Below are 18,189 nucleotides of genomic sequence, written 5' to 3'. Positions count from 1 at the left end.
GGAGGGGGAGGACCTTCCTTAGTGTTCTAAGTAAGCCAAAACAGATGGCGGAAAGTTTAGTGGCCTGGGTGGAGAAGGAAAGGTTTTTATCCAGCCATACTCCCAGGCTTTTTACACTCTCTTTAGGGATGGGAGGTGTGCCCAAACATCCAGGCCACATGGAGGGGAGTAGAGTGGGTGAAGCAGTGCCTAGGAGCATGAGCTCCGTTTTGTCTCCATTCAGCTTTAATGAAGAACCTGTCATCCACTTTTTTATATCCTCTAGGCAGTTCATCAGGTTTCCTGAGGTGTGGCCGGTGCTTTCCTGCGTCAATGAAACCACTAGCTGGGTATCGTCGGCATATGATACAATTTTTATGCCTGATGGTTCTACGAGCCCAGCCAATGGTTTCATATAGACATTGAAGAGCACAGGGCTCAGGGAGGAGCCCTGTGGTACTCCACAGTCTAGGGGTTTTCTGACTGATGTTATGTCCCCATCGAAGATCTGGAAGGATCTGTTATGCAGGAATGATTCCAGCCATTTTAGAGCGTCGCCTCCGACACCGATGTTATGCAGACGGTTCAGCAGAGTGGCATGGCTGACCGTGTCGAAGGCTGCACTTAGATCAAGGAGGATCACTGCCACTGATCCCCCTTGATCCAGTATCCTTCGAGACTCTTCAACGACTGCCAGCAGAGCAGTTTCAGTACCATGTTTTGGCCTGAAACCTGTCTGGGATGGGTCCAGGAGAGCATGGCTTTCCAGAAATTGTGTCAGCTGGGTATTTACGTGTTTTTCTAGCACCTTACTTACCCAGGGGAGTAATGAAATTGGACGGTAGCTAGAGTGATCTTCTGGATTGAGGGTGGGTTTCTTGAGCAGAGCCCGTACCATGGCTCTCTTCCACCCGATTGGTACTGTGCAGGAGGAGATGGATGAGTTAAGGAGCTCTAGCACCACTGGGAAGATGGCTTGGCCTGCCTGGAGCAGTATTTCTGGTGGGGCAGGGTCGAGGGGAGACCCTGATTTGACTTGGGCTGCCAGTTGTTACAGTGTCTCCAGGTTTAATGGGGAAAAATGATCCAGCATAGGTTGTCCTTGCAGGGGGGAATTATTCAGGGGGCTTTGATTAGTTGAGTTGTTTGCTGCTACCGGGAAAGCAGAATAAATCTGTGTGACTTTATTGTGAAAAAAGTCTGCAAGTTCATTGCATTGCTCTAGTGATTTTGGGACTGGGGGGGCAGAATTGACAGTAGTGCATTTTTTGACCAGATGGAAGATCTCCCTGGGTTACCAGGATGGGATAAGGTCTCAAATGATGAAGCATGCCACAAAAGTGTGGGTTAGGTTTCCTTGTCCAGAACTTCTGTAACTTATGAGTTTTCCATCGCCTAACATAGTCATTCAGATGAGGTTGTCACATTTTGTGTGATAGGTTCTACTAATAGGGAGGTTGTGCAATATTGGTTTTCCTCTCAATCTCCTCGCAGTGACAATATTTTCTCCATCTCTACATCCAAGTTGTGGAACAACATCGCTGTATCCATCCAGACTGTCTTAACCCAGCTCCAGTTTAAAATGCAGCTTAAGGCACATCTCTTTAAAAAATTCTACATCATGCTCTTGTGCTTAGATAACTACCCTTCCTCTCGTACACATTGTGCCTGTATCTTTGCCTTCGACACAGTGCAGCACTCCCCTGCCCTTGGGTAGGATTGCACTATACATTAACACACACACTTGAATGAATATTGACGAGGAAGTAGTTTCTCTGTGTTCTGATTGCATTGTTTATATTGTGAAAGTCTTCTAAATGACATTAGAGCACTGTTCATTTTTGTACCTATGGTAACATTTTATTGCCTCATCTCTTATCACCAGAAATTGTTTCTCCATTAAGCATTAAATAATACAATGTAGCAGGAAGCATTTATTTTTTGCAAAGATAGATTAGAGGTAAAGCTAGAATAAAGTGTCTTAGTATATTTGAAAGTCTTGAAATAGAAGGAAAGTTTATATAGATATTTTGTAGTTTACCCTCATAATGTTTGCTACTATAGTAATATATAAATGGGATTTTATCTTGATTAGATATGCTTTATGCTCATTGTTTCTAGAATGCATTTTTGTTTGGTGTGGATGTGTGTGTATAATTGTTCTCGGTGCCGCGCATGAATGTTTGAAACCGTAGCTCGGTTACTGCACCCGAAAGGAGAAATGGTTGTGCACTGTTGCTATAATGTAATCTGAAGTTGACTTAGATTTGTGTGTGTATATATATAACACATTTTTATATGCAACCAAGCAGATCATTTTTCTGTGGACAGTAGCTGAACTCAGACTAGCCCAGTATAAGATGGATTTGTCCTACATTATTTTGTAAGCTAAGAAATGCCAATGTAAGGCAATGTTTTCATAAAACAAATAATACATGTGGTTGGTGGAGTCTGATAAAAGTGCTTCTGAACCTAGGTTGCCTGCAGACCTATTTTTTGTACAATTTGTCAAATTTTAACATTAAATTTAGTTTTTTATTTCAGATAGCACCATTTCAAGAACATAGCTCAAGTTAATGTATAATAGCATAAGTTAGCGTAGTATTTGCTTTTGAATGCATTTTTTTAAACAATCTTTAAAGAACATGGAGGATTAAACTAAAAAAGCATAGGAATGCTGTTTAAAGAACTCAGCTGTTTTTTTTTTGTTTAAAAAAATCTGATTATTCACCAAGTCATGCATCAATTAATGTTTTAAAGGAGGAACTAATATTCTTTTTCTTACATTTAGACAATGGAGGTTAATGATTTCACTTCCACCGTGGCTTGTTTTATGCGGTTATCATGGGCAGCAGCTGCAGGACGACTTGACCTGGTTGGCAGTAGTCAGCCTATTAAAGAAAGTAACAACAGTTTATTTCCAATAGGAATTCGGAAAAGGCTGAGCAGCTCAGGTATGGGAAGTCAGTGGCAATTGACCTGGCAATATTACATTTAAATAAGACACTATAAATGTTTGTTTCACATTGTCTTGTACATTTTATTTATTTATTTTATTTTTATTTTATTTATTTATTGCTATTTGTAAAGCGCAGCATATACCCGTAGGCGTCTTGGCGCCTACGGGTATATGCTGCTTTATATGCTGCTTTCCTTGAACCCATAGTTTTTGCCAAGTAGTATATATAACACTACAAATGTGTTCCTCTACTCATGTTATCTAGCTCCTAAAGCATGTACTGCAGCTGCACCACATAAACCACCACTACCACTCAGTTTTAATTCCGCCAAATGTCCTGTTGTTGTCACTGATGTTGGAGCCTGACGCTCTAATGCTCTGAGACTAGTGTCCACCTTTCTCAGTGCTCTCCATTGGAGGACATGATCAGTCTTCTCATTGAGAACATTATGCTGTGCATTGATGAAACAGCACCATTTCATCATCTATATAAGTCCCCCTCCTCCTGCTTCTCTCTGGAATGTTCATGCTCCAATTCCTGTTTTTCAAGCACTGCAGGGCTTGAAAACTCCACTTTAGACTCTCTTCAGAGACATTTTCAGCTTTCCAGTGCAGAATGGCCACCACTTTCCACACTAGCTCCCATGCAATGAAAAGACCACACACACACACACCTAGAAACACATCCAGCTTTGTTCAGTCAGACGGTGTTGCAACTGGGAAATCAAAGAGGAAGGGCCAAGTACCGCAGTCACTTCTCTCATAGGTTGCACAGCCATGTTGCATTGGATTGCCCCAGGTGATTGAAGTGGCTTCCCAATGAATGTGTTCTGTCCACTTCTCTTCCATGGCCAATGTGACACTATCCTCTGTCAATAGCACGAGTAGACTGACTATCAGTGGTGCTAGCCACCTCAGCCCTGATTTCAGATGTTTAGGCAGCACAGAAGGACCTCCACAGCGTAACCATGTGCGAGTGGTTGTGCTTGGCCTACCCTGGTAGATCTTCAGGCTCAACTGCACTGAATGCTAGTTTAGAGCATAAGAATTACTGAACACTAAGTCTAGGAGCTCTCAAGCAGACTAGCTGGTACATCATACAAACTGCTCTTACGCCATTGACTCTGGGACTACAGGCTTGCACAGGATGTAGGAAATATAAAGATAGGGAGCCTTTAGCAGTAGCCCAAGTATAAGCAGCCAGTTTAGACGTCAGCAAGCTCCATCTTGGACATTTCTTTTCTGTAACAATGATTTTCTCTTAATCCAGCTAGTATGAGACATTCTTAGAAAGGGTGAGTTCACTCTTGAACTTCAGTTGGTATTTGAACATGCAAAATAAAGTTACCAAAATAAATATGGATCTCTTTCGTTTTGCAGGGAAAATTGGAGGGATATACATTCCAACAATAGTGAAAAGTATAATACTAGGGTTTTTCCATGCTCGAACAAGGGGTGGGGCTATGCCAATGCAAATAGATTCAAAAAGAAGAAATGATATTACATCTGATAGACATCTAGCCGCAGATTCCTTAACTTAGAATAGCCCCAGGCGTCAGACTGGATCTGGATTTCTTTTTGCAGCAGCCCCTCTGTGCGCCGGGGGACGGCGCCCCATGAACACGCCCTAAAGTCGCCCAGCGAGGTCATGTAAGTCCCTCCTGGCGCACTGACGTCAGTTTCCTCTTTTCCGCGTGCAACACGTGTCCGGAGTAAGTGGCTCCTCTGGCCTGTTTTCAGGCCCTTTTTTGACGCTTTGCATTGGGAACAGTATGCGATCCCTTCGGGCTTTAAAACGTGTACCTCCTGTTCGCAGCAAATGTCTGCGACTGACCCACACCTTATCTCTATGTGGTGACTGGACGGATTGCGATGCCTGCCAACACCTCAAGCCGAAGTCCAGGCAGGAGCGCAGGATGAAGCAGCTTTCGGCTTGCCTGTCCCGGTCGGAGTCGCCTCTGCCCCATTTGCAGCATCGGTCGCACTCGATCCCAGGTGCGTCGTTCGCCTCGCACGGGTAAGTCACGGCGCATGTGGCTGAGGTCCTCGACCTCACTTCCTTCTGTTGTCGCCCCTCCCTTATCCACCTTATCATGGTGCGGGGACGACTCGGACCCAAATGGAGGCCTATGCCGCGGCCCTGCAGGCCTCCCTTGGGTCCCCTCCTCTCCCTGGAGTGTCCTCAGAGCCTCTGCTACGTGCGGGGTCTCCGGCGGATTCGCCCCCGGCTGAGCCCCTTGCCTCTAGGGATGATGGAGATATGGTGTAGTCAGGGCGCGGCCCGGCTAGGTTCCCCTGTTCGACCCACTGTCTGGATCCAAAATGTGCGTTATCCTTTTATTTGGATCACACAAAACAATTCCGGGTGCACGATCAACTCTTTGTTGGCTATGTGGGCGACAAGAAATGTCAGGCTGTGCAAAAACGGAGCATCTCTAGGTAGGTCGGTCTTTGCATTAAGATCTGTTATTCTTTGGTGAAAAAGGAGGCTCTAGTAGGATTGTGCGCCCATTCCACCAGGGCGACGGCAGCAACTATTGCTTTAAGATGTTGAGTCCCCCTTAGTGACGTCTGCCAGGCGGCCACGTTGGCATCTTTGCGCATGTTCACTAAACATTATTGCCTTTATACTCAAGTCCCGAGAGAAGGCTTCTTTGGCTGTTCTGTTCTCCAGACTTTTCTAGTGTGAACTTGGTTCGCAGACCCACCTCTGGGGTTCGTATTGCTTGGGTATCTATTCTAAGGTAAGGAATCTATAACTAATAGTCTCTTTCAGATGAATAAGTTTCTTACCTTCGGTAACAATATATATGTAAGGTATAGATTCCTTACCGCCCACCGATCCTCCCATTTCTGCGAACTGACTTGTAGATTAGGAACTCCCTTTCAGGGCCCTAGTTTTGTGCACCAGTTGTCAGTGTCTTGCATGGCTCTGCGCTTCTGGCGTGGAATGTTGTGTAAAGAACTGACGTCAGTGCGCTGGGTCAGCTAAATACTGCAACGTCATCCCAGCGATCATGACGGCGAACGTGGAGTTGACTGACGCTACCTAACGACCTGTAAGGGGTAATGCTATGAAAACATTTCTCTGGATCCAGCCTGACACCTGAGGGTAATTCTAAGGTAAGGAATCTAAACGTATATATGTATCTTACAGATATATCGTTACTGATGGTAAGTAATTTAAGGAAATGCATCCATACATGACTAGTTTCCTCATGGCATAAATCTGCAAAGCTTTTGTGGTCAGGTTACCTCATTATGGATCTGATTCCCCACATGGTTAGGGTCTCTGTGACATTGTCCCTACAAGTGCGAAGGACTGATCTTTAGAGTTGCTCCTATTTGGATGTATCATGAACAGAGCTGGTGGTAACAATCTTGTTAGAAATGGGGGTCTCTAGTTGGCAATGGTTTGCACCTTTGTCCAATTAGCTTCTACTCCGGGTAAAGAAGGTACGCCCTTAGAACAACCCCTCTCACCCCCTTAGTAGCTTGGCACGAGAAGTCCGGCTTATCTCAGAGGCAGTGTGTAAAGCATTTTGTGCGCACACACAGTAAAACAGTGAAAACACAACAAATGGACATCACACCAGTTAAAAAAATAAGATATCTTTATCTAAACCAAGCAAGACCAAAACAACAAATATCCACCATTCATACGTCAAGATATCATAAAAAATAGGTTATTCATAAAAATAAGTCTGGTAGCAACAAATAGCTGCCCCATGGCTATTATGACTTTGTGATAGATGAAAGTCCTAAAGTATGGCGCTGACCGCGTGGTGCGCAGGCAGAACACGGAGTCGCACAGACTCCCATGAACACTACTTTGGCAAACGATGAAAACATACACTGTGCACGGCGTCGGGAGGTGATGCGACGTTGGTGCCAGGCGTCCTCTGTTCCTTATGACCACAGAGGAGGCGTGGCTTTGGTTCCTTATAAACACTGGGGAGGTGAGGCGTTGGTTCCTTACTTTTGCCAGGGAGGTGACATGACATCACGTTGGCTGCAAGACATTGGTTCCTTATGACGGTGCAGGGTTGATGGATTCGGGAGGTCATTCTCATCTGGTATCAGCTCTTTGTTGATGAGGCATCGATGTTGGTGAGGTCAGAGCTGTGGTGCAAGTTGGGCCGGTACTTCGTGAGCATCACGAGCAGTGCCCTTGGCTCCGGTGCAGGCAGCATCCTTTGTGACTTTGTCACAGGCGATACAGTGTGGCGTCGGGGCTGCGCTGCAAGTCGTGCGTTGCGCGTACACTTCATGAGCGGTGCCCACATCTTCGCTGCAGGTCGCATTTCCAGGTGCAGGCGCACAGAGGAAGTCTTTGTGTCCCTAAGACGTAAGAACAGGAGGCAAGCTCTACACCAAGGACTTGGAGTTCTTCATCAAGAAGGATACACAACACAGCTCAGTGTTTGTACTCTCCTTGGCAGAATTAGCCACTGCAGGCCACCCCAGCAAAGCATCTGCACAGCAATGGAGCAGTACTCCTCCTTACAGCTTCTCCAGCTTGGCAGAGGTTCCTCTTGAGTACCGAATGAGTCTAAAGTTCTGGGCCCCAATATTTTTACCACATTTTCCTTTGTTCTCATGTGGCAAAAAGTCTCTCAGCTCAGTCTAAACCAGTTCTGTCCTCTCTGGTCCAGCTTCTTGGCAGGAGGTTCAGACAGCATTGTGCACATTAGACAGGGCCTATTCAGGTGCAAGGGAAACTCCTCTCACTACTCTAAATGCAACCCAGGTCTACAGCCCAGCTTTGAGTTACCCAGGAAAGGCAGGACACACCTCAAACCCCTTCAGTGGCTGTCAGCATCGAATGCTCATCCCCAGCCACTGCCACTCCAAAACCAGACAGTCAATACACAATTCAGCTTAGGCACATAGGATGGCTAAGCAAGAAAATGTCTACTTTCTAAAAGTAAAAAGGGCAATTGATCAACAAAATGCAGAACAATGTCATATATTCACCCCAGTACAGAGATCTGGGCCTAAATCCATCGTTTTTTTGCTCCCCATGCCATTCCAGTTTGAACCCAGCCATATACAAATCAGTTTTTAACATGCACTCAGTGGGAACAGTCCAGCCCAAACTGCCAGCCAGGTTCTCCATTGAGTGGAAACAAGCATCCTAGTACTGGTTTCGGGGTTTCACCCCTCATCAGCGCCAGAAAATCTCAACTCCAGTGGCATGGAGAGCACAGGACCCACGTATGGGCATTCCGGTCCCGCTTTGGGTGACAATTGCATAAAGAACAATTGATGGACAATGCAGAACAATGTCATACATTCACCCCATTACAGAGATCTGGACTTAAATTCATAGTTTTTTGCTCCCCATGCCATTCCAGTTTGAACCCAGTCATATGCAAATCAGTCTTGTCCCAGCACCCAATGGTAACAGTCCAGCCTGAACTGCCACCCCATTTCCTCCCTGGACTGAAAACAAGCATCCTATGACCTGTTTCGTGGTTGGCTGGGTCCAAACTGGGGTGGTGTGGTGAGCAAAAGAATGATGGATTAAACCCAGATCCTTTTGACTGGGGGTTAATGTTAACATTGTCCAGTTTTCCGTCCATCAATTGTTTCTTTTGCATTTGTCACCTTTAGATTTAAGGTAGCCTGGCTGATGAAGGGTGATGCCCCGAAATCAGTCCCAGGATGCCTGTTTCTGGTCCAGGGAGGAACTGGCTTGGCATTTCGGGCTGGACTGTTCCCATAAGGAGTAGGGTCAAGACTGATTTGCATATGGCTGGGTCCAAACTGGGGTGGTGTGGTGAGCAAAAGAATGATGGATTAAACAAATATCCTTATGACTGGGGGTGAATGTTTGCATTGTCCAACATTCCGTCCATCAATTGTTTCTTGTGCATTACTTTCTAAAAGTGGCATTTTCAAACCCACAATTTTAAAAACCTCTTTACTAAAAGATGTTTTATTAAATTCTGAGTTCAGAGAACATAAGCTCCTTTTTAGGTTCGCCTGGCGTTCGCTGCGCAGCAGCGTTGGCGCAGGCGAAATCTTATGTTTTTACAGTATGTGGCTTATTCCCGCCTCTCTCTTCCATTGGCTAGCTCCATAAATGGAGGCTAGCCATTGGAAGAGAGATCTGTCCATCATTGTCCGAGGCAATGCGTGGGCGTTCCGTTGATTTTATTTATTTTTTCATTCATCCTGCCCCTTTGTTGCCGTCATGCAGCGGTGGGAGTTGTCTTATTTTTTTTTCCCCAGGATGTTTGCGGCCGCCATTTTTTTCTAGAAGCTAGGGCGGGTGGGTGGGTCCATTTAATGCTCCTTTCTCGTCAGGAACCTCCTTCAGCCTCTCCCTGCCCTACCAGAGCCGAGGACACGCAGCCGCGGCATTTTTCCCCGTTCCTTCCACCCCCCTCCCAGTCCGATGCCTTCTCGCTGATCACGCAGCCGCGGCATTTCTCGCCGTTCCTTCCACCCACCTCCCAGTCCGATGCCTTCTCGCTGGTCTTTTGTCATCAGGTAAGTGCAAAAATGTGTGCTGCGATTGCCCGTCTTGCCACGAAGGACGAGGAAAAGAGCTGAAGCCGGCGCCGCGCCTGACGGTGGGCGGGGCCGGCTGGGACAGAGAGAAGAGCCTCTCAGGCTCCATTTCCACTTCCCCGGCTGGGAGGAAGCTATAGGCCAAGAGAAAGGCAGGAAGTCCACGGGAGCCTACCCCGAGCTCCTCCACCACCGGAGTGTAGCCAGCGTCTCTCCCCGAGGCTCCCCCAGTGAGAGTAGGGCCCCAGCGAGAGGCCGGCGAAGGAAGCAGACCGGCAGCCAGAGAGTCCCGCATGCCGGCAGCAGAGGGACCCGATCGGAGCGGGACCGGAGCAAGGAGAGAGGATTCCCCCCTCCCACGGAAGCCGGTGAGTCGAAGCTGGCTGGGGGGAAAGGGAGTGAGGTGGTGCCTTCACCCCGAGCGGCCCCACTTGATAGCGGGCCGCTCCCACGGTTGCGGGGCATTCTTGTTTTTTGTTGTTTGTAGAGCCCCGAGAGGCTCAGCGCCGCAGTTGTTTCTTCGGGTCCCCAGGCGGGGGACTCTAGCGCGAGCGGGACTCCAACGAGCGTAAGCATTTGTGCCAGACCCACGAGGGTCCCGTGGGGCATTTTTATTACCGAGCCCAAGAGGCTCCAGGCCCACATTTGTTGCGAGATCCCACGAGAGGCTCAAGGGGCATAATTGAGTGAGAGCCTGAGAGGCTCCCAGGGGCATTTCTGATTTAAAGCCCACAAGGACTCCACCTGGGCATGGTTGGTACCGAGTCCCCCGAGGAGGGACACCCACATCTGGGCATAGTTGTTTTAGAGCCTGCGGGCTCAAACACAAGTAAGGCCCACCTGCACCCAAGCCAATGAAGACTTTTACACTGAAGGGCATCCTGAGGTTCTTTACTCCTCCCTTCGGTACATAGGTGATGATGATGTTTTTACAGTCATTAACCAGTGACTGGGTGATGGTAACTTTAATTGGGACATGGAATATTTTATTTTTTAGTATTTTACTTTTAGTTCCCTGCCCCCTCGCTGTGCTTGCTTCCCTGCCCCCTCGCTGTGCTTGCTCTCCTGGCTCTGGGTGTGTATGTGTGTGGCTCTGGGGGTGTGTGTGTGTGTGGCTCTGGGTGTGTGTGTGTGGCTCTGGGTGGGTGTGTGTGGCTCTGGGTGGGTGTGTGTGTGTGTGTGTGTGACTCTGGGTGTGTGTGTGTGGGGGGCTCTGGGTGTGTGTGTGTGTGGCTGGCTCTGGGTGTGTGTGTGGTAGTAATTGCTGTCTGCTGAGCTCGTCCGTAGGGTACAATAGGTCTCACATTTGCAAGAGATTAAGCTAATGGCAATGTAAATGACAATGCCATTTATTTATCTGTTTTCAAAACCAATACATAAATACAAATGTTGTCATTTACAATGCCAATAGCTCTAACTTTTTCAAAGGCAAAACCATTGCATTGTAAATGCTTGTTTCTCTCTTGTCCCAATAGGAATTTATTCTTGTACAATGTTACAAAGCATTTCTAATGCTATCCTATGTGACAGATAGCCTTTCAATACTGAAAAACGCAAAGCAGTATTTCGTTATCACGACATGTCACACACCCAGTACATGTCCTACCTTTCACATACACTGCAGCCTGCCTATGGGGGTACCTTGGGCCCACCTTAGGGGTGACTCACATGTAAGAAAAGGGAAAGTTAGTGCCTGTCAAGTGTATGCACTTGCCAGGTAGACATGGCGGTTTAAACTGTGTGCAGTTGCCGTTCTGAGGATCCTTTGAAATGCTGCTGGTGTGGGTGGCACAATCAGTGCTGCTGGCCCACTAGCAGCATTTGATTTACAGCCCTTGGCGCACACAGTGCACTGTACTATGATCTTAGCAGTAAAGCAAATAAGACAATCATGAAACACTAATCCATAAACACAATTTATACAGGGAGCACTTAAGCTTTGACACTGATTAGCAGTGGCAAAGTGCCCACATCATCTAGACAGACAAAAGCTAAATCCAGCACGCAGCAAAAATCATTGGAAGCAGAGGTAAAAACACTGCCAGGTCAAACAAATCTCCACTGCGTTAACCGTTTTACCTCAGTCACGTTGTGTTAGGTACAAGACAACCAAAACCACATCCCTTTCTTGACTCATTAGTGTTTTCTTTTTCAAAGTTTATTTGCATAAAACATCTATAGTATATCTTAGATTTTTGACACTCTGTCATGCTCTTAAGGCATGTAGCTTTAAAGCATATACCCCCAAACTGTGCTTTTTGTTACCAGAATCCTAGCTATGTGAAGCCACAGAGGGAGGTATATTGTAGTGCTTGTAGATTATCTTAACTAAATCTCCCAATGTGTCAAGTGAACTTACTACATAATATCAGGGCTTTCTAGTAGTACTTCTACATGCCATCAGGTGGCACCATGCGGCTCTGCACTGGCATTGTTCTACTCCGCAATTGACGTGCGGGCCTATATAAGCAGAACCATACGCGCTGACATCAGTTCCTTAATTTCCGCACAACTAGACGATCCAATAGTCCATTCATGTCTCTCAAGGACTTTTCCTGGAAATTTCTTTTCAGTGTGCAGGGAATGTCATTTCCCAAAATGGCAGCTTTCAAGCCCTGTAGTAACCGTTGCAAACATACGTCTGTGACAGATCCCCACCAGATTAGCCTGTGGTGTCTGGGGTCGACTCCAAAGCCTCCAGAGACTGCATGTTGATGTATGCCGAAGGCCATCTGGAAATGTGATGTGAAGCTCTACATTGCCAAGCACAAAAAGACTCCTTGTCGGAACCGCTCCAAGTCATAGTCCGCTTCTAGAATCCTGTCCCGTTCCCAGAGTCATCAAGGCTCTTCGGGAGGTCAATCTTCTTCACCAACAAAATCATCAAGTACGTTTAGAAAGAATCATCACTAAATCCTATTGGGATTCCGCTCCCTTGCTCCGCTGTCATGAGCAGGTTGGGACAGTGGCCCTCCTCTCGATCCCGCTCCATAAGTCAGCCAACCTCGGAGGAATCCCACAATTGGTTCCTTCGTAACCCAGAATCCTCGGACCTGCCACAGCACACCAGATCAAAGAGTTCTGTGCGGCCATTCTCCGGCTCTTTTGATCCCTTCCGACTCCTTTTGGTGCACCTTGGGGCCCCAAGGAGTTGAGACTTCATCTGGAGTACCATAGATGTGTTCACCATTGGTGCCAGTTGGACCCTCTGAGCCCATCTTGCCTCAGGCTCCACTTATGACTTGTCTTCTGGTGCCACGACCCACACTGCCCCCTGCGTCAATGCCGACTCCATTTACTCCCGAAGAGGTGCTCCCGATTGTTCTATACAATGCCAGTCCTGCCTCGGTTGAAGGCAACCACATTCCACCCGAGACACCTCTTACCCCACTTGATTTGCCACCTCCACAAGGGACAGAACACACTTGACATTCCCTTTGTGGGATGGACTCTGACAATGACTGTGACCAGGGTAATGGGTTCACACAACCCTGCAAGGATAATTGGTATGAGGACCTACAGGAGGGCAGTGGTCTTGACACCTCCCCTCAAACGGGTCTCCTCTCGACCCCTTGATCTGCAACTGAGGAGTCTGCTTCTTATGCCATGGTGATGCGTAGGCCGACTGAAATACTTGACCTTCACCATGGACGTTAAGTCCAATATCTTGGCAGCAGTCCTTCAAACATGGCAGACATCATCTGAGCCCCTGCTTCCTTTTAACAAGGCACTTACTGATACCTTAAAGGAGGTATGGGCTAAACCTTGCTCCGGTCCTCCAGTCATGCAACAGATTGCCAAGCACCATCACACTGCTCCAGACGGCCCTGCTTTTCTTTCACAGCACACTGGTGCACATTTCCATGAGTGGCACGTTTTTCCTACACCTTTCCTACCACTCCCCCAGACAGGAAGTCTAAGCGGATAGAAATGTTTGTCAAAAGGTTTGCGTTCACAAGCCTGGCTCTCAGATCCATTAATACCAGTTGTTTGTTAGGCTGATACTCCCACACCCCTTGGGATTTAGTGGCATAAAGCCTTGGTGTGTAGTTGCATAAATCCTCCTTTCTGCCCCCAAAGACCTTCGACCGGTTCATGCTCAGGGGATTCAAGATGGCTAAGATGCGGTCAAGTTCATGATTCGTTGTGGCTTAGACACCACCGACCCCATTGGGCGGGTAATAGGCACCTCTGTTGCCATTTGCCCCCATGCGTGTCTGCTGTCAACTGGGTTCTCAGATTATGTCCAGTTCTCCCTGATGGATCTACCCTTTAATGTGACTCACCTCTTTGTAGATAATGCTGGTATCACTTTTTATCATTTAAGGAGAGCAAGGCTACTGGACACTCTGTGTCTTTATGCCCCACCTTGCCCACCGCAACAGTTTCTTCTCTCCTTTTGTAGCTTTGGCCACGACGACCCATACCACCAGTCTGTCCAGCCTCCACAAGTAACTCAGCTGTTTTTGCATTGCCAAGGTCAAAATGCTGCTCATTCTACCTCCCCTCCTGCAACCCACCTCCAAAACCTCTTTAGCATGCCCTTCCAGGACCGCAGAGCTGGCAGGCAGTAATATCAGACAAGATGATTCTTTGCATTGTTCGCAGGGGCTATGCCTTGCCCAATCTTTACTCTACGCTTCACCTTACTCCCTCCCCCCAATGAATGATGGACCATCTCTCCTTTTTGTAGCAGTAAGGGCTCGCCTTTTTGGCCAATGTGGCTATTGAGAGGCTGCCTGTGCCAGAATCGGTCGTGGTTGCTATTCCCACTACTTTCAGGTGCCCAAGAAAGATGGAGGCCTACAACCTATTTTAGACTTGCTGTCCCCTCAATTCCTTCTTCCAGAAGGAGAAATTGAAAATGCTCACATTAGACCAGATCTTGCCTGCCCTTAACCCCAGAGACTGGATGGTACTGTTGGACCTTCAGGACCTCTATTTCCATATACCTGTCTTGCCAACCAACTGGTGTTACCTGCTGTTTGTAGTGGGACCGGAGCATTATCAGTTTGCTTTGCTCCAGTCTGGTCTCACAGATGCCCCTCGGTTGTTCTTGAAGATGATGGCAGTGGTGGCAGCACATACTCAGAGGTGCCAGTCTTCCCCTATCTCGATGACTGGCTGATGAAGACTGGCTTACCCTAGGCAGGCGTCAACCACCTCCAGAGTACAACAAATCCTTCAGTTTGAGTCTCTTTATCAACGTGCAAAATGCACACTTGATACTATTTCTCAGATGCTTCCCTTCATCATAACCATTGTGCACACGGTTTGGATTTGTGCCGTTCCAGCGGAATGGAGTTCAGGGCAGTCAGGTTATGATCCCGATCTTTCAGCCTTGGTCATGGATTTCAGTGAGGCAGACTCTAAGGCTGCTGGACTTGATGGCCTCCTGCATCCTGCTGGTCAAACACTCTAGGTGGCATATGCATGCCCTGCAGTGGGATATGAAGTCTCAATGGGCCTAACATTGAGGGGACCTCTCCGATCTCATTCAGATTTCCAATGAGACTGCAAGGGATCAGCAATGGTAGTTGCTGGATCGCGATCGGGCCTGCGGCAGACCCCTCTCTCATCCACACCCATAGCTGCTAGAAGTGACAGATGCGTACCTTCTGAGCTTGGCAGGCACATCTGAGAAAGGCGCAGATAAGCGGCCTCTGGTCTCTGACGGAGTCCCAGCTCCATATCAACCTTTTCGAACTGAGGGCAATCAGTATGATTTTGAAAACCTTCCCCCCCATCCATCAAATGAAGACAAACAGGTGCTCACGGACACCACCACCACCATGTGGTACTGCAACAAAGAGGGCAGGGTGGGGTTACGGACCCTGTGCCAGGAGGCCTGGCCCCTCTGAAAGTGGCTGAACCGCCAAAGAATTTTCCTGGTGATAAACCATTTGCAAGAATCTTTTAATGCCAGAGCCGAAGAGTTCAGCTGTTGGTACCTAGCAGATCCTCACTGGCATTTACACCTGGAAGTGGTCAGAGGTCTCTTCCGCAAATGAGGAGAACTTTGACTACATCCGTTTGCCTTTGCAGATAATATGCAATGTCAGCACTTCTGCTTATTGGAGCTTCCAAGGCATCTCTCACTTGGAAATGTGTTCAGCCTCGAGTGGAACTCTGGACTACTGTAAGCCCTTCCGCCAATACTACTCCTGACCCAAATTCTCAAGAAAATCAGGAACGACCAGGCCCAAGCCATCCCAGTGGCTCTGGATTTGGCACAGAGAGTTTGATACCCACAGCTTCTGTGCTTTAGCGTTTGTCCTCTGATCTGGCTACCCCTCCAGAAAGATCTACTTTTACAGCAAATGGGCAGGGTTCTGCACCCCAAGATTGAGTGGTGGACAACTGAAAACCTTTGACCTTCTTCCGCAGGTGGTTGATGTCATCTTGGCAGCCAAGCATCCCTTGATTAAAACTGTATATTTCTGTTGTTGGGACAAATTTGTGGTTTGGTGTGGCACACGCCAAATTAATCAACTCCGGGCCACATTATATGACGTTTTCTTGTACGATTTGTTTCTTGCCCAGCAAGACTTTACTTTGGGCACATTTAAAGATTATCTTTCCACCCTTTCAGCCTTCTTACAATTGCCAGATTAGTCCTCTTGGTTTAAGTCACCAGTTATGATGCGATTTATGAAAGGGCTTCGACATGTTTACACCTTTTCCATTTGTAATGCACAAATGGGACCTTAATATGGTTCTTACTTACTTGATGTGCACTATGTTCAAACCACTTCACAACTCCCCACTATCAAGCTGGTGTTCTGTGCTCTACCTCACCTCTCTAGGATGTAGGAGTGACTCCAGCATTTGGACCCCAAGTTGCAGTGTAAATCGTACCAAAGAACACCAGGTGAACAATCAGCTCTTTGTGGGGTTCATTGGGGCGAAAAAAGGCAAGGATGGGCAGAAGGGAAACATCTCCCTCTGGATTGGGCTCAGCTTTAGGATCTGTTATACACTGACTAAAAAGCAGCTTCCGGAAGGACTTTGTACTCATTCTACCAGGGCTGTTGGCAATGCACATGTGTGGCACCTTTATGGGTTACACACTTCATTTCCGGAATGGGACAGCGTCAGTGTGGAGCTGTGTGGCACCACCTTACAGCATGCCGAGATACTACTGAAAAGTTTTTGGATCCAGTTGGAAACTTGGTGAATATTCAAAAGATGAGGTATCTGCAGCTGGATAGAGCTTTACAGAAGTTATGTAACTTTTTCTTCTACCTCATACTTAACTTTCTTTTCCAGAAGACTACACTGAAAGAGTCAATCTGTTTTGAGACTCTCCCATTTTTGTCAGGGGTTTGTTAAAAGGACTAAATGAGTTTGACAGTGTGTGGTGTTACTTGTTTTATGATCCCCGTGTTTTCATATGGGTCCCGATCTAGAGAGGTAAGGGAGGGAGGCTCAATGGACTGGCAGTGGTTTAAATTAAGATTTAGTTTGATATTCAGCAGTGAAGTGTGCCTACTGGAGAAAAATATTTGCATGTTTGTTTTAATCCTCAGGCCAGTTCAATAAATTTCATCAGTACTTTAACAGGATTCATGTAATGAGCTGATGGAATGTCTGTAGTATGCCAACACCAGCTACATATTTGTCCTTCTCCCTAAAGTGCTAGCTATAGACGGATATATTTGGCCATGCGTAAAAAGAATAGCAAACATGGCCAATAGTATTAATTTGCGTTGCAAGTTGTGATTAGCCTAAATGCCTGCAAAAACCTTTGGTAACATTCCATACAAGATCGACGAATTCCAGTGATGATTTATTCTGTATGTTATTCCATCATGACAAAATAGGGGATTGTAAGTGCAAGGGGAAGCTGCAATATTTATAGATCCTGCACTTTTTATTGTTTCCATTTGTGACATTGCAGATTCTTTGAAATGTGAATCAGACTCTGTTGCATAGAATGGTCATAAAGCTTAAACATTGGAACAAAGTAGTAAAATTATAGGCTAGGTTGACCAAATGTTATAAAAAAAAATATAAGACCATGAAATCTTGAGAGGAATAAGATGGGAAACAAAACTTTAATGATTGCAGAATACTGAGTTGAAGATTCTAGACGTGTCTCAGGTGTTATAGCACGCGTATTGTAAGTACAATCATCATCATTGTTGTCTGTATATGACATCAATGTGTGTGTATCAAGCATGAAACATATCCTCTCTTATGATATCAGGGAGTCCAGAAAATGAAGGGGGTTAGGTTATAGACACATTTTGTTACATCTGAGATTGGTATTGACATTGACATCAGCCATACAGCTTCATACGGAGAATGTTGAGACAATCGCCAGAAATTGAGAATACAATTATAGATACTCCAGAGTCTGGCTTACAAAACTGTATCTGATAAAGACTACTAGCCACAGATTACTTAATGTGGAATTATCCCCAGGCGTGAGACTGGATCCGAAAAACTTTTCTGCCACATCTTTCCTGCGCGCCGGGGGGACAGCCCCACGTGACTCCGCCCTGACGTCGTCCATGTTCGTGACGTCAGCGAGGATACATAAGTCCTACCCCGGCGCGCCCAAGTCAGTTTTTTCTCTTTTCCGCGTGCAACGCAGATCCGGATTGTGTCCTGGCCTGTTTTCAGGCCTTCTATCCCTTTTCACGCTTGGCGTTCAGTGGAACAGTGTGCGAATGCCTTTGGGCTTCAAGACGTGTACCTATTGTGCACGTCCCTTGTCGGCCATAGAC

At 46.8% G+C, this 18,189-nt stretch overlaps 1 protein-coding gene across 3 annotated transcripts in view; it reads left to right on the top strand.

Annotated features, from left to right (window-relative positions):
• USP24 (ubiquitin specific peptidase 24) overlaps positions 1-18,189 on the top strand; it is a 1,909,144-nt gene that overhangs the window by 679,146 nt on the left and 1,211,809 nt on the right. For all 3 annotated transcript variants that reach the window (XM_086952711.1, XM_086952716.1, XM_086952707.1), the window contains exon 34: positions 2,771-2,933. In XM_086952711.1, the coding sequence (XP_086808837.1) occupies positions 2,771-2,933 (163 nt within the window). The remainder of the gene's footprint in view (positions 1-2,770; positions 2,934-18,189) is intronic.

The sequence above is a fragment of the Lissotriton vulgaris genome, chromosome 1_1, assembly GCF_964263255.1.
Source record: "Lissotriton vulgaris chromosome 1_1, aLisVul1.2, whole genome shotgun sequence".
NCBI classification, from domain to species: Eukaryota; Metazoa; Chordata; class Amphibia; order Caudata; family Salamandridae; genus Lissotriton; species Lissotriton vulgaris.
This window is presented reverse-complemented; position numbering and strand designations above follow the sequence as displayed.